We start from the raw sequence: 25,636 nt of genomic DNA on the forward strand, positions 1-25,636 counted from the left end.
TCTCGTGAACTCTTAATTTCTTCTTTCCGCTATATGTTCAAAATGGACAGTGTTATATATACTTTTTTTCAGAGCAGGCAACAGAATTTCATTTTTAATGTGTACCAGTGTGCTCACAATAAAAAACGACAATAAAGGTTAGCTTAATCACTCCCAGCAGCACAACCACTGCTTATGATTGGGGATGATGGATACGGTAATACAAGATATGGAGGTGGCCAGGCTGGATTTGGGCTGGCTGCCGAGAACTCAACAATCATTTCGAAGGTGCTTCCCCTTCTATACTATTTGGCCCAGAAAATGAATGGATTTAACGGTCAATCATTTGAAACAGTGCATCTGTATTATTTAGGATTAAAACCTTGGAATCAACGTGAATTTCATCAACGGGAAGAGAAATTGCTAATATGGCCACCACAGAATGTGCAAGAGGGATCATTGTGTTTTGTAAATAGTGATTGTGAGCGAGAAGCAGGCCACACAATATGATAAACTGCTAAATTCTATTCAGGAATTCTCTTCAAGTATACGCGGGTTGAGACTCATCCATGTGTCACACCTGAGCATTTTATTTTATTCATTAAACAAATTTATATAGCTGCCCAACTCACACATAGGTAACTCCAGGCGGCTTACAAAAAGCTAAAAATCCATCAGATAATAAAACCCCGCACATTTCCTTTTTGATAACCAAAAGGACAAAAAAAGGACATTTAGACAAAAGGATAAAGGCTGTGTGTGCAACAAAGCCTACTTTTAAATTATTTGTATCTGTAGTTGCGGAATCATCTGCTCTGGTTTCTTTCCAGATATGTTCCAAATAGTAAAACAATGCCTTTTTCTTTTCTTAAAATCTGTGTCCATTCGTTCTCCTGAATGATGGTTCCCCTCACTCCTGATACCATTTTGTGAATGGCGTCTGTGAATCTCACCGTCTCAGGTGGTCTCTGGGTGGAAAATCCTGGGGCATCCTAGGACAATGCCTGCTCTTCGCCTTAACCACACAAATAAAATCCCTCCACCAAATAAATAATAAAAAACTTTAATTATACTTTTAAAGACTTTTTACAGTGCAAAATTGAAACCAGCTTTAATGTACTGTACCAAATACATTCAAACTTCATATTGAAAAGGCAGGCACCAATATTAGAGACCCTCGGAATTAAGTGTCAGCTGGAAAATAAAATAACCCTTATTTTAGGTTGCCTTATGTGGTTTCCGCTCAGCCTTATTCCCCCCCCCATCCAACCCCTTCCCCACTCACATAAAAAGTCTATGTGGCATTGTTTAGGACAGGAGTCTCCAAACTTGGCAACTTTAAGACTTGTGGACTTCAACTCCCAGAATTCCCCAGCCTGCGTAATCAGATGGGGAATTCTGGGAGTTTAACTCTGCAAGTTTTAAAATTGCCAAGTTTGGAGAGCAGCTTCCTGAGAAGTTCACAGCAGTGCTCCCTACAGATTCTCGATAATTTGAATCAGAAACATATTAATTCAGAGTACCATTACATAAAAGAAAGATGTCCAAAACAGGGTTTCTCAAGCTTGCTTAAGCTGGGCGGACTTCAATTCCCAGAATCCCCACCCAGTCTCTCTGTCTGGGAGCTGAAGTCCACCCAGCTGAAACTCGCCATGCCTGAGAAATTACTGGTCTGGCTAAAGAATGGAATGAAATCTCAGTTCAGTAGTGATGCTTGGAATAGCGCTAAATGTCCAGTAAGCTCACCAGGAAAAGCACATCCGTTACAGACAATCTCACCAGGAGGCAGGACAGGTGGTGTTCCACCATTTCTCTTGCTGAGGTGACAAGCATTTTTCACGATTTGGCTGCAAGAGGAGGGGGGCGGCAAGTAACCCATCTCCTCCAGCCCCTGCTCCAGTTCTCACAAGCCATTTCGTTTTGCAGAGAGCCTTGTATGTCAACACTAGGGCTAGCCCATCCTCACAATCTGGTATTTACAGCAAAACGGGAAAAAGCTCAGCCCAAAACAGATTTACATATTCTTTTTCAAAAGCTCAAAGGAGGGAGGGGGGGCGTTTGGGGGGGGAGTGGATTCACTTTACAGTCAACCAAATTTACCCTATTTTTCTTGGCAATGGCACAACTGCACTTGTGGTAGAGTTGTGAGGTCCTTTGTGGAGAGGGAGCAGGTCTCCTCTGGCCACCCGGGACCCCAACAATCCACTTCCACCAAAGGCCATCAGCAACCCCGGATACCTTCGTCGAGGCTGAGCTTGAAGCACACATTCAAGCCACAGATGTGGCACATCTGAAGAAAATAAATGAACACCGAGAAATCTTAGGACACCCAAAAGAAACTAAGCTGGGCAAAGCTAGGAAGGACTAAAAATTGTGCAGGCCCAGGTTTGCTTCCCCTGAGGGCTGATTTGGGGCCCATGAGAGGTATACTTCAGGGAACATTTTCCCCACCCACCGCCAAATTTCTAGCCCTACTGAAATTACCAACAGTCTCTCTCTCGCTCAAGGACTCACCTCCCATCATCCTTTCCCAGTATTTCTCAACCTCAGCAACTTTGACTGCCAGAATTCCTCAGCCAGCGGGGGGTTGAAGCCCACCCGTCTTAAGGTTACGGAGGTTGAGAAACACTGCTTTAAGGTGAAAGAGAGCCCAACACTTGCTTGAATTTGGGGAGGGGGTCATTTCCATAAGAAAGTCTGGTGGAGTGGCCGGCAGGTAGCTTTGGCATGCTGACCATGTGCTCCACAACATACATTTTGTCTTCCTCGGACAGGGGTCCTACCTAGAACAGTTGGCTGAAGAATTCTGGGAGTTGAAGTCTGCAAGTCTTAAATTGCCAAGTCTGCAGACCCCTGACCTAGAAGGACCGTTCAACTGGGGCCACTTTAAAATATGCAGACTTCAACTCCCAGCGTTGCCCAGGCAGCTTAAAGTTCCCCGCATTTAAGGGTTTAGAGGTCCCTATGCAGCCCATGATTAGGGCAGAAATAAACCCTGTTTGACGTTAAAAGCTGCTTGCTTGAAGGAAGCCTCTCCAAAGTGCAGAGAAAAACACCTCACACTGGCATTACTTCTAATCCCTCCTATCCCCCCTCCCCACAATACTTAATTTTAAAGCACAGGAGTTTACTTACAGCCTAGCAACTGCAGCCTCTCCCTGCCTTCTAAGGTTTTTGTACCTGCATTTGGGGCGAAGAGCAGCAGCTCAGGAAAGAATGCCCCAAATCAGCACCAGAGTCACAGTAGAAAAATGGTGGCGAGGTGGCAGGACGGAGTCAATCAATGCTGCTGGGCCTGGGAAAAGGCTGCCTGCTGGGGGCCTCCTTTGCCATCGGCTACACGGTTTTAGGCTGGATTTAGGAGCCCAGTTGGCTTAGTCCAAGGGAGAACCAGCTCTTGCATCAGAATTAGGCTTCAAAGGACTCCTCTTCCCAAGAAAAACCGATCCCGTCCTTCCTTCCCTACCCCGTCCTACACGTTAATGAAATATTCATCCAGTGATTCAGACAGTCCCACTTATACGAAGATCAAAAACAGCATTATCCTCGATTTTTTTCAGCCTTGCCTTTCAAATGAAGCCCCCTAAATAAACAACCATCGCATTTCTCTGTGTGCACAGGGTAAGGAGGAGACTAATACAAGAGGGATCTGATGATTATTATTATTTTGTCTACGCTCACATGGGTGAAACCCTGGAGAATAAAGTGCACATCCCTCCCTGGGTGGGTTTTAATCCCCCTGCCTGGAAGGTCTCTCTCTCTCACACACACACACACACAAATGCAGTTGGGCACCACGACTGTACAGACAAGAAGGGAGCTTCCCTTCAATCACCGTTGTCACAATTGGAAACATATAAACAAAAATCCTACTCTTCGGAGACGGAAGATCAGAAAGACAGCTTCCAAGTTTATACAAAATAAGAAGAAATCTCTATGTACAGATCGCATCAAGTTCTGGAAGAAAGGCTAGAAAAATAATTCTGGGTATTTGGTGCATCCCCTCCTCCCCAAATGTTCAGTTTAAAAAAAAAAAACCCTTTTCAGAAGCATCAGGAGGAGGAGGATTTTCTGGAAAGCCGCGTTACTGCTTTCCAACGCGGTGTGTGTGTGTGTCGTGTGGCTGTGCCCGACGGGTCCTTTCCAAGCAGCAGGGAAAGTGAGGACAAGTGACTCTTCCAATAATGCAGAAATTCTGGCAAAATACAAAAAAATCCAAATCCCCCTGGGGAAGAAAAAACAGCTTTGCTTCAACCGACATCTTTTTTAAAAAAAATTAGAAAGGGGCACTAAGCAGACAGGCCAGGTTTACTCGCCCGGAAGTCTTACACTTTTTCCAGGACATGCGGAAATCCCCTGGCTGGACCAGGCTAACCCTGGGCCAGGACGGTGGGTGTTGGAGCGTCCAGTCGTGTCCTGCTTTTCGGTGGTTTTTCTCAACCGTCCAAGGGCTTTCAGAAACCAAGGTCTCTCTTCGTCCTGGCACCCTACCAGTGCCGGGAGTCCACCAGCTCCGGACGCAGGCTGAGCTTCTTCAGGGTCTCGTAGCCCACCACGATGACGATGGTGGAGGGCGTGGCCGAGATGATGCGAGCGGAAAGGCCCTTGGTGAGCCCCCAGGGACCCTCCTCAGCCATCAGCTGCTTGAAGGTCAGGATGATGGAGCTCTTGCCCCCCACCTGCAGGGAGAAAGGACAGGCCCCCCTTTTGAGGTTCAGAAATCCCGGTAGAGACAGTCTTTGACTTACAACGGAAAAAAGTGACCTAGGACTGTTTTTCACAGATATGACCATTGCGGCATTCCCCGTGGTCACGTGATCAAAATTTGGGCGCCAGGCAACCGGCCCCTATTTATGACCATCGCAGTGTCCCTGAGTCATCAGATCCCCCTTGGCCGCCTCCTGACAGTCAATGGAGAAGCCAGGTTAACCACCGTGTGGCTCATGTAACAACTGTGGCAAGAAAGGTGGTAAAATGGGGCCAAACTCACTTAACAACCGTCTCGCTTAGCAATGGAAATTTGGGGCTCAATTGTGATTGTAAGCTGAGGACCACCTGTATCTCTGGGCTGGTGCTTTTCACTTGAAGATTCAGAATTCTGGAAGTCCACCATCTCCAAGTAGTCCAACAGGTTGGAGAAAGGTATGAGATTAACAGGGAGCCCCTCCCCCCTCTGCCAAGTGTCTTAGTGGCTTCTGACCCCAAGACCAAAACCATCACTTTGCCCGCAGGCGATAGGAGGCTGGGGGAGAGGGAGGCATGCAAGGCCTGCCTGCGGAGTCCAGAAGCCACTCAGAGGCATCACCTCCCCCAATCAGTGGAGCAGGACAGGCTCCAGACCTCCCTGCAGGGCCATAGTAGCTGCTGGCTCTCCTCGCAGGTAGCAGGTTCAGGCAAAAGAGGCACTTACCTGCACACGGGCCCGGATGACGTCCATGGGGTTAGTGAGGGTGGAAGCAGTCGCAGCCGCCATGGGGCCAGAGATGGCTTGGAGGAGCAGGTGGGGGCAGTCCTTGGGGGTCAGGCTGGAGAGCTGTTCTGCAAACAGGCAGGGAAACCAGGTCAGGGGCTGAAAAGCTGCTGGGGAGCCATGCTTTGGGCGGGGGGGGCACACTGGAATTATCCCGATAGGGAGCTGCTGGGGATCCAGTCTTAAAAGGCTCTGGGCTCCTGGGAAAATCCAGGAGGGTTTTCCCCCAATCTGGACCTCCCTCCCAGATATGGTGGGACTTCATGGGATTGCACAGAGATGTTTCCACAGACAGCAAGACATTAGCGGCTCCAAAATAAATGCCAGAACTTCCTAGTTCCTGAAATTTCTTCCATTTGGGGGATATGAACCAATACAGCTGGTCCTCGACTTACAACAGTTCATTTAGTCACCATTCAAAATTACAACAGAACTGAAAAAAGTGACTTACAGTCAGTTTTCATATTTACACATGACAGCCTCTCCATGGTCACCTGATCAAAATTCAGGCACTTGGCAACTGACTCTCATTTATGACGTCTGCAGTGTCCTGGGGTCCCTTGAACCCGCTTTTGTGACCTTCTGACAAGCACAGTGAGAGGGGAAGCCAGATTCACTTAACAACCATGTTGCTTAACAACTGTGGCAAGAAAGATTGGAAAATGCGGCAAAATTCACTTAACGACGGTCTTATCTTGTGGCAGAAATGCTGGGCTCAATTGTGGTTGTAAGTCAAGGACTACCTGTCACTAAAAGAAATCTTCGTAATTTAAAAAAATCCTGCATTACATTTATAAATTAACTAAATAGATGAAGTTCATACACCACACTAAACCAGTTTCCCCCACTATACTCCACTATACAGGAAGTCCACAGTGATTCACTGTGTGGCAAGAAAAGTCATAGAATGGCGGTGGGCCCCGTCCCCAGCCCATAATCTCTGCCAGGCTGGGCTTGTGGGGGAAGGAGGGTCTTCTGGGCACAGCCTCCTCCTGCTCTTCTTGTATTGGTGTCCTCCTCTCAAGGATGAGTTTGCCCATTGCAAGCTGGAGGCATTTGAAAGGGCGGCCTTAAGTTTGTAGGAGGGGGTGCCTCCACGCCCCGTCCAAAGTTTTTACTGTGATATTATTCGTTCAATCCTCATGCTCTGCCTTTCAGCTAGTGGGATCCCAGATAGCCTATAACAAGGCCACTTGCTCCTTAGGGCTGAGTGACTGTAGGAGATGACCAGGCTGAGCCAGAAAGAGGGAAGGGTCAAACACGTCATCAGTCTCGAATCCCTTCGCCCCCACAAGAGATCAGAGTCTGGCCCACCTTGAGTTCTGTTAACTTGTATCTACCGCCAGTTTGCTGTGACCATTCAAAGTTCAGATTCTTGTAGAGAGCTTGAGCTTGCAATAAATCTTTATGCTCATTTGAACTGCCTGGATTTTCTGCCCTGGACAGTGATTGATCTCAGTAATCCCGCTGGCTTTCATGCCTAAGGCAGGAGGCCTCTCTCTCACCTCTTCCTCCTCCTGGCACACCCTGCTTCCTTCTAGAACTGATGATGTTATCTAGTTTGGCTCATGCAATGTCCGCAAGAAAACAGCCAAGCTCAGAGGACACCAAGCACCCCACAGCCCTCTTCCTCCTCCTCCTCACACAACCCTTCCCCTCTACCACTGATGAGGTTCCCTAGTTGGCTCATGCAATGTCCACAAGAAAACAACCACGCTCAGAGAGCAACCCACAGTCACCTCTTCCTCCTCCAATCTACAAACCCTGCTCCCTTCTAGCACTGAGAAACGCCTGCAGAAAACCCACCTACCTGCGTAGAAGTGGTAGAAGGGCCACCAGGCGGCGCTGTTGGGAATGTACGTAAGGAGGGAGGCCACGTAGCCCCTGTAGAAGCCCCTCAGCCCGTCGGCCTTGAAGATCTGGGCCATGATGTTCCGGGTTTGGCCGAAGACAGGGAACCGTTTGCCCTGGTGGGGCTGCGCGCGGAAGCGGCCCATGCTGTCGCCCAGGCGCTGCATCATCAGGTGCTGGGAGACCACGTCGATGGGCACCGTGATGCTCTGGGCCACCAGGGAGGCCGAGCCTCCGGCCACCAGCGACTTGATGGTGTTGCTGCTGCTGTACTGCGAGACATACTTGCGGGTGAGTTCGTAGGTGGTCACGTAGCACTGGCCGGAGATGAGAGTGAAGGTGTTGACCAGGAAGCCCCGGTACAGCCCGGCCGCCCCTTCGGCCCGCAGGATCTTGACAAAGGCGTCAAAGGTCCCGTTGTAGAGGCTCTTCCCCCTCTGGACCTGGAGCCGTGTCCTTATGAGGGTGAAAGGGTAGACGCTGATGCGGATTATCATCGTCATGCACACCCCGAAGACGTAGAACTTCTTTTTGTCCAGGTGTTCCCACTCGATGATCTGGATGTTGCGCTTGTTCTCCATGGCTGGGGGGGCGCCCTGCAGAGGAGCAAGCGGGGGGTGAGCTTCTCAACTTACCTGGGGTCTCCCAGATCGAGGCCTGGATGGTGGAAGGTAGCCTGGGTTCCTAGAGGGGGGAGGGGGCTGCACCCCAGAGGACAGAGGCAGCAGAGCTGAGAATGCCTGGTAGGCAGGAAGAAAGTTAAGATGGCTCCCCCCTAGTGATTCCCAGAGTATATTTAGGGCAGGGGTCTCCAAACGTGGCAACTTTAAGACTCATGGACTTCAACTCCCAGAATTCCCCAGACCCCTGATCTAGCAGGGGCATCCAACTGGTGGCCCCCGGGGCAGATGCATCACGCACAGGCCACGCCCACCCCAGCTCCGCAAAGGGGAAAAACATCACGATATGTCATGTAACGATGCGAGGCCGCAAATTTGACCCCCATGATCTTGAGTGACACAAATGCTTGCTTTAGTTTTGCAAGATTCCGTCTACAGGTGAGGAACAATAAAGGAAACTACTCACCTGGCCTCACAGACTGCTCAAGCAGAGGCCCCAGTGGCTAAAAGGCCACAATCCAGATCGTGGATTCCCAGGCTCTCAGAGAAGGGAGGGGCTCTTGGGGCTCCCTGAATTTGGTTGTTTTCTTGCAGACATTTTATTACCCAAAGTACATGACGTCATCAGTGCAAAACCATCACGCTCCCAAGAGCCCCAAGGACTTCTCAACCCTGAGCTGCAAATATTCCCCTCTATCCGATGGGACCGTCCATTTCAATGATAGGTAGTCCTTGCTTAACCACCGTATTTAGGACTGGCAACTCTGCCGCTTAAGAAAAGCAATTGCTAAGTGGGAAATTACGTGACCACAAATGTGCTTACTGGCTGGGGAATTCTGGGAGCTGAAATCCACATATCTGAAAGTTGCCACGGTTGAGAAAGCCTGCGCTCTAGGCAGCAGCTACGGGCACATGGCAGAAGATGCATTAGACCCTCAGCTAAAGATAAAGACGTGAAAAACTGTTGATCAGTCAGAGAGAGCTTGGCAAGCCATGGTTAGGCAGGAATAAACAGAACCCCTGAAGCCATCGATCTCAGATTAAGCACTCCCAAAACTGAAGCAGTACCTTCAGTGAACATGTGGTGGAAGAAGATCTGGGGATATGTTGTGGATCCAATTGATCCTCCTCATGCTGGCTTCCGAGTCCTTGTCAACCTTGTAGATCCTTCCCTTCAAGGCATCGCCTTCCTGCAAAATAAGGGTGTAGATTGTATTTCAAGTGTTAGCGGGAACATGTTCCTCAAAGTCTCATCCTGCTTCATAGTCTAACCTTGCCTAGCTACCGGTATATCATTACTAAATACACTAGACTTACAACAGTTCATCATTACTAAATACACTAGACTTACAACACTTATGACCTTTTCACTTATGACCGTTGCAGCATCCCCATGGTCACATGATCAAAATTCAGCTGCTTGGCAACTGGTTCGTATTTATGATGGTTGCGGTGTCCTGGGGTCACGTGATCCTCTTTTGCGACCTCAGTCAATGGGGAAGCCAAATTCACTTAACAACCATATTGCTAATTTAATAATTGCAATGATTCACATAACAGCTGTGGCAAGGAAGGGAGGGAGAACTCACTTAACAACTGTGTAGCCACAGAAATTTTGGGCTCTATTGTTGCCGAGTAGTACTCTTTATACGCTCTGCACAACACCGCTTACTCTAACAGAGAATGGCGTAAGGAACACTTGTGCATAACTTGTAATGTTTAAATTCTGGAGGATGAGTAATTTTGGCTTTTAAGGGAAATCTCCAGATATCTGCAAAAGGAATCTTGCTGTGCGGATTTCATACCATGTCTGGGTATTTCTGACACCTGCTCAACTGACCAGATCAAGGTCCTTCCCACCCAGAGATTTCCGTCCAAGGCTTAAAAACAACCTGAAGGGCAAATGGGATGCTCTGTGAGGGGGAGAAGGAAACTTCGGCTGCTTCTTTTCCTTTCTCCTTTTGGGTCTTAACTCACGAAAGAGCAGGCACCATACAAGCTTTTTAGGGGGTTGAACTGGTAGCCAGTCCGGCTCTGTCAAGGGTCAATTCTCCATGAACCTCCTCAGGCTTCTTTCATGAGAAATGTTGGGGCTGATGTGAACCTCTTCATCTGCAAGGCTCCTCTGGTCCCTGATCTCCCCCCCAACCACCTCCCAAGCTCACCGCAGTCAACCTAAGGCTTGATAATTAATCTGACATTATGGGTCACTATCAGCTCTTCCACCCAAGAGATGCCAGCAATTTTGCATGCATGAAATACTCTGCTCTGCAACAACATTCTCCTAAGGAAAATAAAATGTGTTTAGGGAAAAAAAATGAATATAGTGGCTAAGGCAAGAAGGCAAAAGATACCCACCAAACTAAAGCCCTCCTCAAAGGGACCAGAAGAGAAAGATGAAGGTTCAAGAAAGGGGAAAAGAGACCCTCGATTAATTGTCCACACGTTCTGGCAGGTTCTAGTGTGAGCCCGTTTGGTCTAGTGGTGAAGGCACCTGGCTAGAAAGTGGGAGGTGGTGAATTCTAGTCCCGCCTCAGCCATGAAATCCAGCTGGGAGACTTTGGGCCAGTCTTTCCTCCTCAGCCCAACCCACCTCACGGGACTGCTGTTGTGGAGGAGATAGGAGGAGGAAGGTATGTTGGGTACACTTGCTGCCCAGAGTTATTTGTAAAAATGATACAGGAAACAAACAAACAAACACCATGCAAGGAAGTGCCCCAGGCGGTCCTATCAGATAGATTAGATTAGTTTAGTTTAGATTTAGGATGGATTAGATAGATTAGATAGAAAGATTAGATAGATTTGATAGGTTAGAGATTAGATTGGATTGAAAGATTAAATAGATGAACAGATAGATAGCTAGATAGCTAGAGACAGATAGATATAACAGATAAAGATGATATACATGGATAGATAGATAGATGGATAGACAGACAGACATATATAGAGACAGACCACCATGCAAGAAAGTGGTGCTTTAGTTGGAAGTCAATACTTCTGCAGGCAGCTGGGTGCATTTGTAAGGTCAAAAGGGACAAGCCCCTTAAGTGGGGGGGGGGAGGAGGGATCTTCATGGAAGTGATCCACTGTTTTATACCCTGGGTCAGATGAAATGTGATGTGTTGCAGGGACATTTCCATCAGTGCCTCACTGGGGATGATCATTTCCTCATGGCAATAGGGATGACTGGCCCCACCAAGCTCCACGAGGAGGATAAGGCAACTCTGATGGGCTAATTCAGGCCTGATGAACTGAAAATATTCTTGACCATACTAAGAGGTCTTAGAGGACAAACCAGAGCTGCCCAGAGTAAATGACCGAGATGGCAGCTATAGAAATTGAATAAACGAACAAAGAGGGAAGAGAAATGGCCCAAAATGAGCATTCATAGAGGGGGGCTGCCCTCCCCACTGGAACAGCTTGTTTCCCCTGGCAACGGGAGTTCCCACACATCTTGAGGCTGTAAAAGTCAGGTGTTCCTCTTTGGGATCTGAGTGCTGCATTATTTATTTACACTTTCTTATTGAAAACTATACATTGCATTTCTCTCTCTGTATATTATTATTATTGCACTTTTTGCTTTTGTATAATGCTTAGCCCAGGGTGTCCAATTATGGCAACTTTAAGACTGTGGACTTCAACTCCCAGAATTCCCCACCCAGCTCACAAGTCTTAGTTGCCAAGATTGGGCTCTCCTTGGTTTAGCATCAACCTAAGTTCGGGAGTTTAGGAACCCACAAATAAACAAACAAATAAACAGTATGTATGTATGTATGTATGTATGTATGTATGTATGTATGTATGTATTTATTATCGGACTTATATGCCGCCCTTTCTCCACAAGGACTCAGGGCGGCTCACAGCAATAAACAATAACAAGTCCAATTAAAATTCAACAATAAAGCTAAAATTCCCATTAAAACCCCATTCAGTCCAGGCCAGCTTGGCGAAACAGCCATGTTTTAAGGTCACGGTGGAAGGAGCGAAGGTCGGGGGCTACCCAGAGCTCCAAGGGGAGCTGATTCCAGAGGGTAGATGCGCCCACAGAGAAGGCTCGCTCCCTAGGGGCCGTCAGCCGACATTGTTTGGCCGACAGGACCCCAAGTAGGCCCTCTCTATGTGAGTGCACCGGGCAATGGGGAGCTGTTGCTGGCCGCAAGTGATCCGTCAAATACCCCGGGCCTAAGCCATGTAGGGCTTTATAGGTAATCACCAGCACCTTGAACCTCACCCGGTGGGCAACCGGTAACCAATGCAGGTCACGCAGGAGGGGTGTGACATGGGAGCATCGGGACACTCCCATCACTACCCGCGCGGTCGCATTCTGCACCAGCTGAAGCCTCCGAGTGGTTTTCAAGGGCAGCCCCATGTAGAGAGCGTTGCATAGTCGATCCGGGAGGTGACGAGTGCATGGGTGACCATGCGTAGGGCATCTCGGTCCAGGTAGGGGCGCAACTGGCGCACCAGACGAATCTGGGCAAATGCCACCCTGATCACATGGTCAGGGGGGCATCCTGGATGCATGGTCTTCTAAAGTCAACCGTGCATCCTGGAGGACGCCTAAGTTGCGTGCCCTATCCACAGGGGGCAACACCTCTCCCCCTATGACCAAAGATGGAATATTCCCTTGCAACCGAGACGCCGGTACCCACAGCCACTCCGTCTTGGCAAGGTTGAGTTGGAGCCTGTTCCTCCCCATCCAGAGCTGCACCACCTCCAGGCATCGGGACATCACGTCGAGGGCATCACTGGGCTGGTTCGGGGTGGATATAAAAAGTTGGGTATCATCAGCATATTGATGATACCCCACCCCAAAACCACGGATGATCTCCCCCAGCGGCTTCATATAGATGTTAAACACATACACTGCTTAGAGGTTCTCTTTGGCCTGTTTGACTCTCCTCTCCTCCGTTTATTATTATTAAATTGGATTAATATGCTGCCCATCACACCCTCCAGCAACCATACTGAGCCATCCTTGTGACATTAGCAGAGAAATCTTTTCGCCATCTATTTGGTTTATATAAGTATCAGATTTTAAACCATTATATTAGCACACTCCTATTCCCTTTTGTGGATTATGGGGGGAGGGGGGAGCGCATTTGCAAGTGGTATCACCTACTCGATTTACAGCAGTTCATTTAGTGACATTCAAAGTTGCCATGGCACTGAAAGGAGGGACTCTGGGCCCGTTGCAGCCGCTTCATGGTCACGTGATCAAAATTCAGGCGCTTGGCAGCTGACTCGTATTTATGACGGTCGCAGTGTCCCGGGGTCACGTGGTCCCCGTTTGAGCTCTCCTGACCGGCAAAGTCAACGGGGAAGCCAGGGATTCACTTAACAACTGCGGCAAGAGAGGTTGTAAAATGGGGCAACGTTCACTTAACGGCCGTTTCCTCCAGCAACAGAAATCCCGGGCTCCGTTGCGGTTGGAAGTCCCTCCGCCGGCGCTTTGCTTAAACGGGGTCTGCGTATCCGCGGTGGGCGGCGGGGCGTGCAGGAAAGGACCCCTCCGCCTTCGCCCAGGGAGGCGCTTCTTTGGCCGAGGAGCCACGGCAGGCAGGGAGAGCCCGCTCCGCTCCGCACCGCACCGCACCGACAGAGGCCGAAGGAGCCGCAGCCGCTTCCGGGCTCCGTCCGGGGCCCCTCCGAGGCTTTGGGCCCCCCTCCCCCTCCCCCTCCCCCCCACGGCAAAGGGGCGGCGCAAGGCGGGCGATTCCCGCGGAGGAAGCGCCGCTCCAACCGGCCATGCGGGGGGGGTTCCCACGTGACAGCGGAGACACGCGTCGCCCTCCGTGTTGAGGGTCTCGGGACTCCCCCCGCCCCCTCCGCAGAGCGACCCCCCCTCCGCCCTCCCCGCCTTGGCGGCCACGGCCACTCACCTTCCCGGAGGCCGCGCTCTCTTTCCGGGCCGGCCAGAGCTCCGGCTCAGCACGCCCTGCGGGGCCTCGACAGCCGCCGCCGCCACCACCGCCCTCCTCTCCTTCCTCCTCCTCGCCGCCGCCGCCGCCACTTTAGAGCGGGGCAACCGCGCTCCCGCCCGGCTTCCTGCTCGGCTGCCCTGGACAAAGATGGCCGGCGGAAGGAGAGCGGCGCTTCCGGCGCGCGTGTGGCGTCACTGGAGGCCGGCGGGAAACGGGCCGGCAGCGAAGGAGGTTCTTGCTCCTCTCGCCGGACTACCGCTCCCATCAGCCCCGCCAGCAATATGGGCTTGGAAGTCTCCCCGGTCTGTGTGTGTGTTATAAAGCGCTGTTAATACTTCACCTCGTTTCCATATTCCGTGCTCATCCAAAGAGAAGCGGGTGGAGGACCAGGGCCGCTTTCTGAAGGCCCCGCCTGGACATCCTGCAGCCGCTTTCGGTCCCCACGTTACAAAGAGGCGGTCGAGACTTTGGGGAAAGTTTAGAGAAGAGCAACTAAGAGGCTCGAAGGCCTGGAGACCAAGAGGTACGAAAAACAGCTGCAGGATTTGGGCCCGGCTGGTCTAGAGAAGAGAAGGACCAGGAGAGCCATGAGAGCAGTTCCCCAGTATTTGAGGGGCCGCCGCAGAGAGGAGGAAGGGGGCCCAGCTATTCTCCAAAGCACCTGAAGGCCAGACAAGGAACAACGGATGGAAACTAACCAAGGACAGAAGCAACCTGGAATTAAGGAGAAACTTCCTAACAAAAGAGGACAATTGACCAATGGAACTGCTTGCCACCAGAAATTGTGGGTGCTTCATCACTGGAGGTTCCTAAGAAGAGTCTGGACAGCCACTTGTCTGAAGTGGCAGAGGGTCTCCTGCTTGAGCAGGGGGCTGGACTAGAAGACCCTCATGGTCCCTTCCTGCTCCATTCTGATACGATCTACATTTTAACAGGACCAGGTTACCCAACTCTTTGCCCTGGAGAAACATGGCCGCTGCAGAGGCAGTGGGGACACTGCACACGCGCACACCACAGCCCACTGGCAGGCCCGGCCAAGGGACACCCGTGAAATAATCCAGCCCCAAGTAAATCCTCCCCCCAACATAACAGGAAAGGTGGGAAAACCTTGATTTTCTGCTAAGTGGCTGTCCAAAGGCAAGGAAGCCAGCTGGGTGCCTCGGCCAGCATTTTTCAGCCCAGCTCACCTGCTTAAGAGGTTGAGGGGAAAACAGGAGACGAGTTGTTTTCAGTTCAGCAAAAAGTGTGATAGAAGTACAGGTAGTCCTTGACTTACAACCATTCGTTTAATGACCATTTGAAGTTACACCACTAAAAAAAGTGAGTGATGGCCATTTTTCACATTTACGACTGTTATGGCATTCCTACAGTCACATGATCAAAACTGAAGACGCTTAGCAACTGACTCATATTTATGACGGTTGCAGTGTCCTGGGGTCACGTGATCCCCTTTTGCAACCTTCTAACAAGCAATGTCAATGGGGAAACCGGATTCATTTAACAACCATATTAGTAACTTAAGTGCAGTTAAGTTGCCACTTAACGGTGGCAAGAAAGGCTGTAAAACTGTCTCACTTAGCAATAGACGTTTTGGCCTCAGTTGTTGTAAGTTCTTTTACTGCCTGTAAATGGAAAAATATTTCATGGCAGGACTGGATAACTAGCATCCTTCTAAGAAATCAACATCCTTCCCTACTGCTTGGGCAAGAAAGAAAAGGAGACCACACAGAGAGAACGTTGGTGCCTAAAGCCTGTAAAACGCCCCTCTCTCAATTGCAGAAGCCCCGCCCACTGAGTTCCAGGGTCAGGGCTTGCTGTGCACAAACATACATTAGGGTGATTTGTGGCCAATTTCTAGCTTCTTAGTCTTTCTTAATTTTTAATTGTTTTGTATTATCTTCTCATCACACTGTAAACTGCCCAGTTGCTGTAACAGTGAGGTGAGCAGTAAATAGATTTAATAAATAAGAAATGAATTTTCTCCCCATCCCACTATGAAGCACCATCTTGGGAGGCCATCCTGGTTCTGATTGGCAATTCCGCAGGAAAATCTCTTCTAGTCGCCTTGCGGAGAGCATCTTGTGCCAGCTGAGCGCCAAAGTACTTGCGCTTCAGAGACCATCATGCCACAAGTAGCCATTGGACAACCGCACAAACACTTTTTAATAAAAATAGTTTGTATAAACACAATGATTTACATCTTTTTTTTTCTTTTAGGAAAAGAAAAAAACAAAGTTAGGAACAACATTGCAACAAACAGCCAGTCATGAATGAATGAATGAATGCCCTTCTTTCTATGGAATTGAGCTGAAAATGGGCACTTTTTAAAAACCCTGCAGATACTTTGACCAAGGAGCTCGGCCACAGTGCAACTGCTCTCCGTCCTTCTCCGACAAAGAGAGACACAGAGGTGTTTGTACGTCAAATATCCAAGCAAACTATTTTCAGCTCCTTGCAACATCTTTTTCCTTCTCCAGCCGAGAAAGGGCCAGCGAGATATCTTCCAACTTCTTGCACCCAAACATTTGAGAGGCAGAAGAACCAGCCACCTTCTAGTTTTAAACATTTTTTTAGTTTTACATCTGCCGGTTGAAATGCAACATCTCTCTGCCACCAGATGACTCCCTTCTCAGTTTCGTAACTGTTCTCAGGCTGCCCGCCCTTGGCAGATTGGGGTAAAGGAGAAGCTTGCTGCCCCTTCCCTTCTCTGTACAATCTGACCCCTTTTTAAAAGTCCCTTTCCTTCCATTTTTCCTTCTTTCTCCTCAAAATGGGTGGCAAACGGGCCGGTGATAATACAGATAATTTCTTTAACTGAATCTGAGTACCGACTTTATTCTTCAGAAGAGACATGCTGCTCCAATACCACAATTAAACACACCACTCTCTTGCACACCGAGACAGGAGAAACACACACACACACACACGCATGCATACACCAAGTGTTTAATAAGGATCCGGGGTAGCCTATCTACCTGGCCTTTTGCTTTTGCAACCCAGGTCCTCTTCACACCTCACATTTTTAAGGGTAGCTCTTTAAGCAGACAAGATACAAACCGGTTTTGTATTTTTTTGCAATCATCCTTGCATGGCACTGAATGGCAGACCCAGGTTTTTGGCAGAATATTGTCTGAAACAGCTTTCAGGGATGAGGGGGTCTTCCCCAGACCCCTTCCCTCCCACCCATTCTGCAACCTTGAAGGTGCTCCCAAGAGTCTTCCATTCAACTAACGCTTAAGTGAAACCAACAACAATGGTGTGGATTATAAACATTAGAAATAATACATTCTGCGTGCCCTCGGTGGGGACCAAACAGTAAAATTCTCCAGTGCTGGGCAGGGACCAAATACCTGCTCAGGTGCAACTGTCATTTTATTCACCAGAGGGCAGCAGCTGCAACCATTAGAAATAGAAACTGGTGTTTCTCAACCTCTGTGACTTTAAGATGAGAGGACTTCAACTCCCATAATTCCCCAGCCAGCTGGCTAGGGAATTCTGGGAGTTGAAGTCCATCCATCTTATGAAATTGCAGAGGTTGAAAAAAGCTGATCTAGGCACAGATTAATCCCAGCTCCCAGAGTAATGACCTCAAAAATGTCGCATGCAACTGTGTCATCTCCCCAGCCGAGCTGATATTTTGGAGAAGCTGCACAATGAAAAGAAACGGAAGAAAAATAGGGAGGCTGCAAGCAACCTTGTAAATGAGGCTGGATGGATCCACTAAAGCCCCCTTGGTTCAAAACAGGTTTTCTTGCGGCCAATGGCTTCTCTGCTTCTCCACGAGTGAATTCAGTGAGGCAACAAGCAAGGAGTGTGCCTGCCTGTCAAAAATCAAACCACCCCCACCCCCGGTGCCCACTCCCCTAAAGCACTGGGCAAAGCACAGATTAAAAGGGGGCAGGAGGCGGCATTGCCAAGCAGGAGGGAAGCCTAATCTTCACTGGCACAACCGGTGCAAAGGAAGCCTTTTAAAAACTGAATTCTTAAAAGAATAAAAACGGGTGGGGGGCTTGCAGAGGGACAGTGGAACACAGCAACATTGCAGAGCGCTCCGCCTTCGGGAAAAACCAGCTTTCATCTTGGAAACGTCAAGGCTCTGATTTGGCGGCTGCCAAGGTCATGTGTGAATGCAGCGTGAGAGGCCAGAGGGGGCACTTCTAGGGCAAGGGAAGCTGGAGGGAGGGGGGTGAACAAGGAGGCTTGCTTAGGACCTTGCATAGCTGCTTCTTTGGCCCCAAAACCATGAACAAAAGGCAGAATGTGGCAGCAAGATGGAGGAGGACTAAACTGAAGCAGCCGGGCGAAGACACTGACAAATGTGCTATTCTTGCTGCAGTCAACATAGACTTCTAGTGGCTCTCACAATGCGTGGAGTGGCTAAAATTACCCCCGAGTTCTCAACCTCAGCAACCGGAAGATGGGTGGACTTCAACTCCCAGAATTGGCTGGGGAATTCTGGGAGTGGAAGACCACCCATCTTCAAATCGACAAATTTGAGCAACGCTGCTCCAGAAAAACAAATGCATCACAGTTTCTGGAGATGGGCAGAGGGCTCAGTCATCCACCTGAGCGGCCAACTGTCTTTCTAAGAAGACACCCACCCCACCCCTCCCTCGTCCCCTCGGAGCTCCTCAAACGAAAACACTCCCAACGCCAGCTTTGTTTTTCCTCCGGTTCCTGCAAATATTTGCAGATTGGGCTGTGAGGAAGCAGGTGGAGCTGCTGCTGCTGCTGATGGGCAGGAGAAGACAGAAACGAAGGAGGTGGGAAAGAAAGAAACCCGTCCGGATCCCCAGTATCAGTTTTGCAGTTGGTGTGGTGTCGTACAAAACACAACCGAGAACAAACAACGTTTAAAAATGGACCCCAGAGGTAACCTAGCCGTGTTTGGGAGTCATACTACAATCGTGCAAGGCGTTTTGTGCTCATCTGAGAGTCCACAAAATTCTCTGGTCAAAACCGACTTAAATGGCTTCCACGGCTCGGGCGTCCTCCCCATTCATCAAGGGGCAGTTCAGGCGATTGTTGTCTGTATCCACGTCTCGGCTCCCACCTTCCACCTGGACGCAGCAGGATTTGGTCCCGTCAGTGGCATCCTGCGACTGGTAGTCCCTGTCTCCTGGCGGGCTCTGGCTGCCGTTGAGGGGGGCCTTCTCCTGCACCGGAGTCCTGGTGGACTCGGGAACGCTGCACCCCTGCACTTTGGTTTTGGCCTTCAGCTTGTCGTGGTAGGAGAAGAAGCCCAGCGCCATGGCCACCGCCAAGGTCATGGAGAGCAGTACCGTCACGGTCACAAACTGGACCCAGTAAGAGCGCCATTCCCCCACGGGCACTGCCTGGTGCTCTGGGCTGCCCTTGGAGCCGCTGGCGCCGTCCATAGGGAGGTCGCTGCGCAGGTCGTACCAGGCCACCCGGTGCTGGTAGCCGTTCTCGCTGGCCCAGCACGTGTATTCGCCCAACGTGCGGCTGTGCACAAACACAAGCAGGCCAGTGTGGTCTCGGACGGCCAGCCCCTCCTGTGATGGGAAGATGCCCTCCGGGTAAGTCCAGGAGTAGTTGGCCAGGGCAGAGACCTGCGGGCAGGGCAGCCGCAGCAGGGAGTTGAACGGGCCGGTCAGCACTGCAAGGAAGGAAAGCAAGAAGGAAGGTGTAATTCTGCTCCCGAGGGACAAAAACAGCTCCTTGCCCCATGGACCCCTTCCAGGGGGTGGTGTGAAAGCTTTCAACTTTAAAAAACGCTTTGTGGCTCTTAAGGCCTGCGAGATTGACCCTCAAAGCCAACTTGCACAAAGAGAGTCAGACACACCCTTCCCTTTTGAGGGTAAAAGAGAACAAGGGCCACTCTGACCTTGGGGCCAAACCCTCCTCCCTGGCCCAACCTCCCTCCCACGAGGCCCTGGCACACCCAAGGGAGGTGGCACCCTCCGGGCAGCCTTGATGCAGAAGGCCGATTGGACCCGCCTGAGCTGAAGGCCATTCCTCAGCTGCTGCTGCTGACGGTACTCCACCTTTCAGTGAGATTCCATCAGAGTCGTTCCTCGACCTTGGCATGGCTCGCCCCTTCCCGCTGTGGCGCTGGCACACGGCCTCAGCCTTCCCCTGCTCAACGTCCTGCAGCCAGTCAGTCCTAGAAGGAAAGAAGAAAAGAAGGAACGGGAAGGGAAGGGAAAGGAAGAAAGGAACTTCTGAGTCATAGCAAGGCCGTCTCCGCACAACCGCTAAGTGTGAGCAAGCAACACTTGGGCAGTCACACAGCGAGCCTCTCAATGGACAACCTGCCCTATAGCTTGCCCCATATCCTGGCACGGAGATCACCTCCAAGCCATTTTCAGATTGCGCCCACACAATTGTCTGTTATCCCCACAAAGTACATATAGGATAGAATATTGAATACAGAATGGAAGGGACTGTGGAGGGCATCTAGTCCAACCCCACGCTCAAGCAGGAAACCCTATATCATTTCAGACAAATGGTTGTCCAGTCTCTTTTTGGAAAACTCCCGCAGTGGAGCATCCACAACCTCCAGAGGCAAGTCCTCCACTTACAACTGTAACTGAGCCCACAATTACAGCCATTAAGCAGGTCACCACATGATTACACACAATTTTTTGACTTTTTGTGGAGTTCATTGTCTGGGTTTTTTTTTTGCCTGAAACCGGAAATAAATGCTAGTTTCTTGGGGGGGGGGGAGCATTATAAATTGCGGTCACGTGACACTATATGCAGGCTGGTTGCACGATTGTCTTTTGGGCCCTCAGCAGCCAGCCTGCATCTGAACCCCAGCCAGAGTCTCTCTACCAGGCAGATGGGCGGTTGCTAAATTAGGTAAACATATAAAATAAAGAATGCAAAATCCCACTTAAAAAGGGACATTCTCCAGTAATGATCTCCACTGCCCAGTTGGTTCAAGGTCAGGGGAATCTAGTGGATCCAAATCAACACAAACCTTGGGAATCCTGTAGAATAGGGATCTCCAACCATGCTGGCTGAGGAATTCTGGGAGTTGAAGTCCACAAGTCGTAAGCTTGCCATGGTTGGAGACTCCGTGTCTCCATGGACACACACACACACCTCTTCTGCTCTCTCGTAGGTGGTGCTTCCCTCCCACCCTTGCTCACCTGTTTCTGGTGTCCTCCCAAACTGCTCGACACAAGTGGCCGTCCCAGGCACAGTACGGATCGCGTGCCAAGAGGCAGCTGGCACAGGTGGCATACACACTGCAGTTGGCCACCAGGACTTCTAAAATCCCTTCGGAATAGCCCACATAGAGGATGCCCTAGGAAAAGAGGAAGAGGTGCTTGGCACCGCATTCTTCAGGAAAAGGAAAATCCATTCTGGCAAAAATGGAATGTTCCTTAGTTTAGGAAATCGGTAACTTAAATTCATTTCTTTATATCACTCATTATAATTATCCGCTTCAATCCGCTCTTTATAGAAGAGAGAAAATTCGCCACCATTTTATCTCATGAATTCAGGTACATTTAAATGAACTTTCATACAGGTAGTCCTTGACTTACCACAATTGAGCCCAAAATTTCTGTTGCTAAGTAAGGCAGCTGTTAAGTGAATTTGCCCCATTTTTCGACCTTCCTTGCCACCAGTGAAGTTGTTAAGTGAATCTCTGCAATTGTTATGACGGTTAATAACAGAGTTGTTAAGTGATTCTTCCCCATTGACTTGGCTTGTCAGAAGGTCGCAAAAGGGGATCACATAATCCCGGGACACTGGAACCCGTCATAAATGTGAGTCAGTTACCAAGCGTCTAAAATCTGGCCATGTGACCATGGGGTTGGTGCAACGGTCACAAGTGTGAAAAACGGTCGTAGGTCACTTCTTTCAGTGCCGTTCGTAACTTCAAACGATCATGAAACAAACTCTTGTTGAGGGTTACCTGTATTATGCAGACCTCAGTCTGAAGGCTTCTTGGATAGAAGAAATAAAGAATAAAGAAATAATAAGAAGAAATAAATAAGAAAAACAAAACGAAAGAGAATGGATACAAAACACCAGCTATTTTTAACTGTCCCCTTTTTGGAGAAAAGCACCATTTTGTTCTGTGTCGGTGGCTTTGTTTCCAGGCTGCTTTGGCACAGAGGAGCTTCACGTCAACAGCTGCTGTGAGGCTGCCTGTGTGGGCCGCCCCTCTGCACGTCTCCGTCGGAGCTGGGGTGGGAGGGGAAGCAGCTAGGAAGCCTCCAAGCCAGCCCGGCCCTCTCGTGGCTGAAACTTTGGTGGGAGGCTTCCTGCAGTTTCCCCTCGGAAGCCGAAGAAACAATCCCCACAAGCAATGCCAGTGTGGGGAAAGCCAGAGCTCGGAACGAGTAGAGGAAGTTGGAGTCTCCAAGGAGAAGGGAAGGGAAGGGAAGGAATTGGGGCGCAGCCACTTGGCCCAGATCTCCAAAGGCCAAAGAGGGGCAGTTGAAAAAGTTTTTAAAAATCCTCTCTCCCGCTTGTGGCTGAGCCGAAAAAGCCCCCGTTCCTCTGGGAAAGAGTGACGGAGCAATAGGAACGAAACGAGATGGAAGCTGGAGATCAGAGACCCATTTAGGGAAACCTTGCAGAGAAATGGGCCTCAAAGTCGATTCCTGGCAACTGGACCAATCTTTGCTCACCTGAGACGTTTCGTGGCTCATCCGAGCAAAAGTAGACACCTTTGGCCTGGGTGATTTTCAACCCATTTTGGGGAGAAACCCCCGAAGTTGGTATGGCAAGACTTGGCACATTCCAAGACTCTAATTTTGCTCCGGCTGATGAAGTTGCTTGGATGAGCAACGAAATGTCTCAGATGAACAAAGTTTGGTCCAGTTGACATGAATCGACCTTTGGCCTGGATGGCTGAGCCTTCAGAGACACATTGCAGAGAAATCCAAAATGTTCCGTCTCCCCTCTGGACCGTGCTGTGTGCCAGGCCGTCATTCCTGCAACTAAATCACCCAAACCGGAGGCGGTTTCCACTATTCCAGATGTGGTATTCCGGAAGAAATACAAGGAGTCCTCGACTTACAACCGCAACTGAGCCTGGGATTATGGTTGGTCATAGTTGTGCCGATTGCAAAGCAGGTCATAATGCGACAGCTCCAGATTTTATAACCTTTTTTCCGACAGATTAAGCAAACGCCAGAGTCATTAAGAGAACTCATTGTCCACAATGCGCATTTGGTCTTGTTGCCAGAAATGAGAAATTAAAAGTGGTTTCCAGCAAAAAAATAAAATAAAATAAAGTTCATGTGATTGCAGGATCCTGCAAACAGCTGTAATTACAAGCACCCAAATTCGATCATGTAATAAGTGTGTGTGTGTGTGTCTTTTCACACACAGCTGTCAGCAATGCCATCTCACATGCTAATAGAATACAGCATTAATCCATTAAAAAATTCATCGAAACAGCACATAAAATGTCTATCAAAATATAAAACATCAGAGCAGTGAATTCTTTTAAAAACACACAGCACGAGTGATGAATAAAAGCATGTATAGACTTGAGTTACAGACGAGCAGGGACTGAAGGGACTAAAGCTGGGGCCAGATGCCCAGATCATTTAGCCACTGGACAGCACTGCCCTCCAGACGATATATTTCATGCAGGGATCCAGGAAATCTTTTGAATTCTGTCGCAATATGATGTTGAGTTTGCGGGACGTTCCCACAACCACAGTCAGGATTATCAACCAGCTTCCATTTATCTCCCATTACGCAGCAGAAAAATGTGCTCTTCTGACATTTTTTCTGACCAAAAGCCCTTGGAGGGAGAGTTGGGCCAGAAAAGGCGGTCCCGGCAGAGCTCCCTCTCGCCCCCAATTAAAACAGCCCCCTCCGCAGCTGATGATGAGCGCCCACCCAAGGCCCACCTTCTCGGGAACAAGCAGCAGGTTCTGGACGGGTTCCGGCTTCTCGAACAGCTGGATCTCTTCAATGATGTGGGCTTTGTGGCCAACCACCACCGCCTTGTGTAGGGAGCCTCTGTCTGCAAGGGACAAGCAGAAGTTGGAGCCGCCCATCTGAGGAGGGGGGGCTCCTACTCGGCCTCCCCCCAACCCAATGATTTGGGTCAGATTTTGAAAGTAACACGGGGAAGGGATGAACTTCCAAAAACAAGCCGTGGCTGAATGCCAAGCAAAGAAGAGTTAACTGAACAGTATTTTCCAACAACAGTTTGCCAAACATTAGTTGGAGAACAATTCAGGTAGTCGACTTATGACCATAATTGAGCTCCAAATTTCTGTTGATAAACAAAACAGTTCTTAAGTGAGTTTTGGCTCATTTTACGACCTAGTCCAACCCCCCTACCCATGGGAGAGATATTTGTTTCTTACTTTAGCTTTCCTTTTCCTGCTTTTACAATTTTGTTTGTTCTTTTCCTTATTTTGAATTTTTAGTTGATTATTTTTTTTAAAAGGTGCAAAAAATCCCAGCCCCCAGCTCTTGTCCCCCAAGGGCCATGATTCAAACCATGCTCCACCATTGGACCAGGGCAGGACATGACTGACAGCAGTCTTCCAGTATTTGAGGGGCTGCCACAAAGAAGTCGGGTGGGGGGGAATCAGCCTGTTTTCCAAAGCACCAGAAGGCAGGAGAAGAAGCAATGGGTGGAAATTAATGAAGGAGAGAAGCAACCTAACAGTGAGAAAGAAGTTGTGGGCGCTCCATCCCTGGAGGTCTCTAAGAAGAGACTTGTCCATCGTGGGATGGGTCTCCTGCTTGAGCAGGGGGTTGCTCTAGAAGACCTCTAAGTTCCCCTCCAACTCTGTTGTCCTGGGTGGAGGGAGCCCTACCTGTGCCCAAGAACAGGACGGTGCAGGCAGCCCCACAGGCCTTCTGTGCTTGGTCCACTGCGATGCGGGTGTACTTCACGTCCTCTTTCACCAGCAGAGGCTGGTTGTGGATGGGAGCCACCTTCTCATCCATCAAGAAATGGTCCTTCATGAAGGTCAGGGCTTTATCGGAAGAGGGGCCCACCGAACACTGAAGGAAAGAAGGAGACCCCTATCTCAATTTTGCTGGAAGTTTCTGGAAGGTCTGGACCAGGTCCCCACGTTCCTCCCCTCCAGAGATGGTCCAAACCTTGGCTGGGCCTCCATTTGCCAGCAGCGTTGCAAGGGGGGGAAGGGAGATGACAACACTCACGCTGCCCGGCCGGGGGTCCATGGGGGGGCCACTGTAGGTCATCCACCGGGAGCAGTCCTTGTTCAGCTCCTTGTACTTCCCGTCAAAGGCCTTCTGGATGGCGTCCAGGCTGAAGGCACAGACGGCTGAGCTGCTGGAGCTCCTGGTCTGCCTGCGGGGAATGGACAGGCCAGCTGCACCTCAGCCATCCGAAACCCTCTGCACATGCTCGGGGCCCTTATCTCAGGGTTCTCCAAGCATGGCAACTTGACAACTTGTGGACCTCAACTCCTGGAATTCCTCAGCTGGCAAGCCGTAAACTTGCCCCAGTTGGAGACCGACCCCTGCTTTATGGGGCCGTCTCTGTGCAAACCTGCCCCACCTCTTACCACTGAGAAGCGAAGATCCCATAAAACAGGGTGCCGCCCCTCGGCTGCGGGAGAGCGAAGACGTGCTGGAGGACGGTGTGGGGGAAGAGCCCTGTCTGGCTGCAAGAGAGCTGAGCTTTGAGGAAGGTGGTCCATTTCTTCTGGAGAACCTTATCGCCCCCAACATCATTCTGCGGAGACAGAGGGAGCAGAAAAGACCCACTCAGGAACCAGCCTCGGCTGGGTCCATGGCAGGAATAAGATGGTCTGTTTGGGGTTCAGGGTCTGGTGGGACTCGTGATCTCCTCTTAGCACTTTCTG

At 49.9% G+C, this 25,636-nt stretch overlaps 2 protein-coding genes and 1 long non-coding RNA gene across 17 annotated transcripts in view; 1 reads left to right on the forward strand and 2 right to left on the reverse strand.

Annotated features, from left to right (window-relative positions):
- Positions 1 to 1,026: 1,026 nt before the first annotated feature.
- On the reverse strand, positions 1,027 to 13,962 carry SLC25A44 (solute carrier family 25 member 44). The gene is made up of 5 exons (XM_034427040.3): positions 13,803 to 13,962; positions 8,989 to 9,110; positions 7,260 to 7,896; positions 5,390 to 5,517; positions 1,027 to 4,658 (listed from the first exon to the last, which is right to left on the reverse strand). The coding sequence occupies exons 3-5, from the start codon at positions 7,879 to 7,881 to the stop codon at positions 4,467 to 4,469; spliced, it is 942 nt and encodes a 313-aa protein (XP_034282931.1). The 5' UTR covers positions 7,882 to 7,896; positions 8,989 to 9,110; positions 13,803 to 13,962; the 3' UTR covers positions 1,027 to 4,466.
- On the forward strand, positions 13,937 to 16,663 carry LOC117671215 (uncharacterized). The gene is made up of 2 exons (XR_004592796.3): positions 13,937 to 14,941; positions 16,062 to 16,663. It is a non-coding gene; the product is annotated as an uncharacterized LOC117671215 (long non-coding RNA).
- Positions 15,982 to 25,636, reverse strand: part of SEMA4A (semaphorin 4A) — a 58,351-nt gene continuing 48,696 nt past the window's right edge. For all 15 annotated transcript variants that reach the window (XM_034427032.3, XM_034427038.3, XM_087880837.1 and 12 more), the window contains 7 exons: positions 25,337 to 25,506; positions 24,969 to 25,119; positions 24,617 to 24,806; positions 23,693 to 23,808; positions 20,963 to 21,120; positions 19,853 to 19,971; positions 15,982 to 19,464 (listed from right to left, as the gene is read on the reverse strand). In XM_034427032.3, coding sequence (XP_034282923.2) covers positions 18,809 to 19,464; positions 19,853 to 19,971; positions 20,963 to 21,120; positions 23,693 to 23,808; positions 24,617 to 24,806; positions 24,969 to 25,119; positions 25,337 to 25,506 — 1,560 coding nt within the window. In that variant the 3' untranslated portion in view covers positions 15,982 to 18,808. The remainder of the gene's footprint in view (positions 19,465 to 19,852; positions 19,972 to 20,962; positions 21,121 to 23,692; positions 23,809 to 24,616; positions 24,807 to 24,968; positions 25,120 to 25,336; positions 25,507 to 25,636) is intronic.

Source organism: Pantherophis guttatus, chromosome 18, assembly GCF_059756535.1.
Source record: "Pantherophis guttatus breed Tessera chromosome 18, ASM5975653v1, whole genome shotgun sequence".
Classification (NCBI taxonomy): domain Eukaryota; kingdom Metazoa; phylum Chordata; class Lepidosauria; order Squamata; family Colubridae; genus Pantherophis; species Pantherophis guttatus.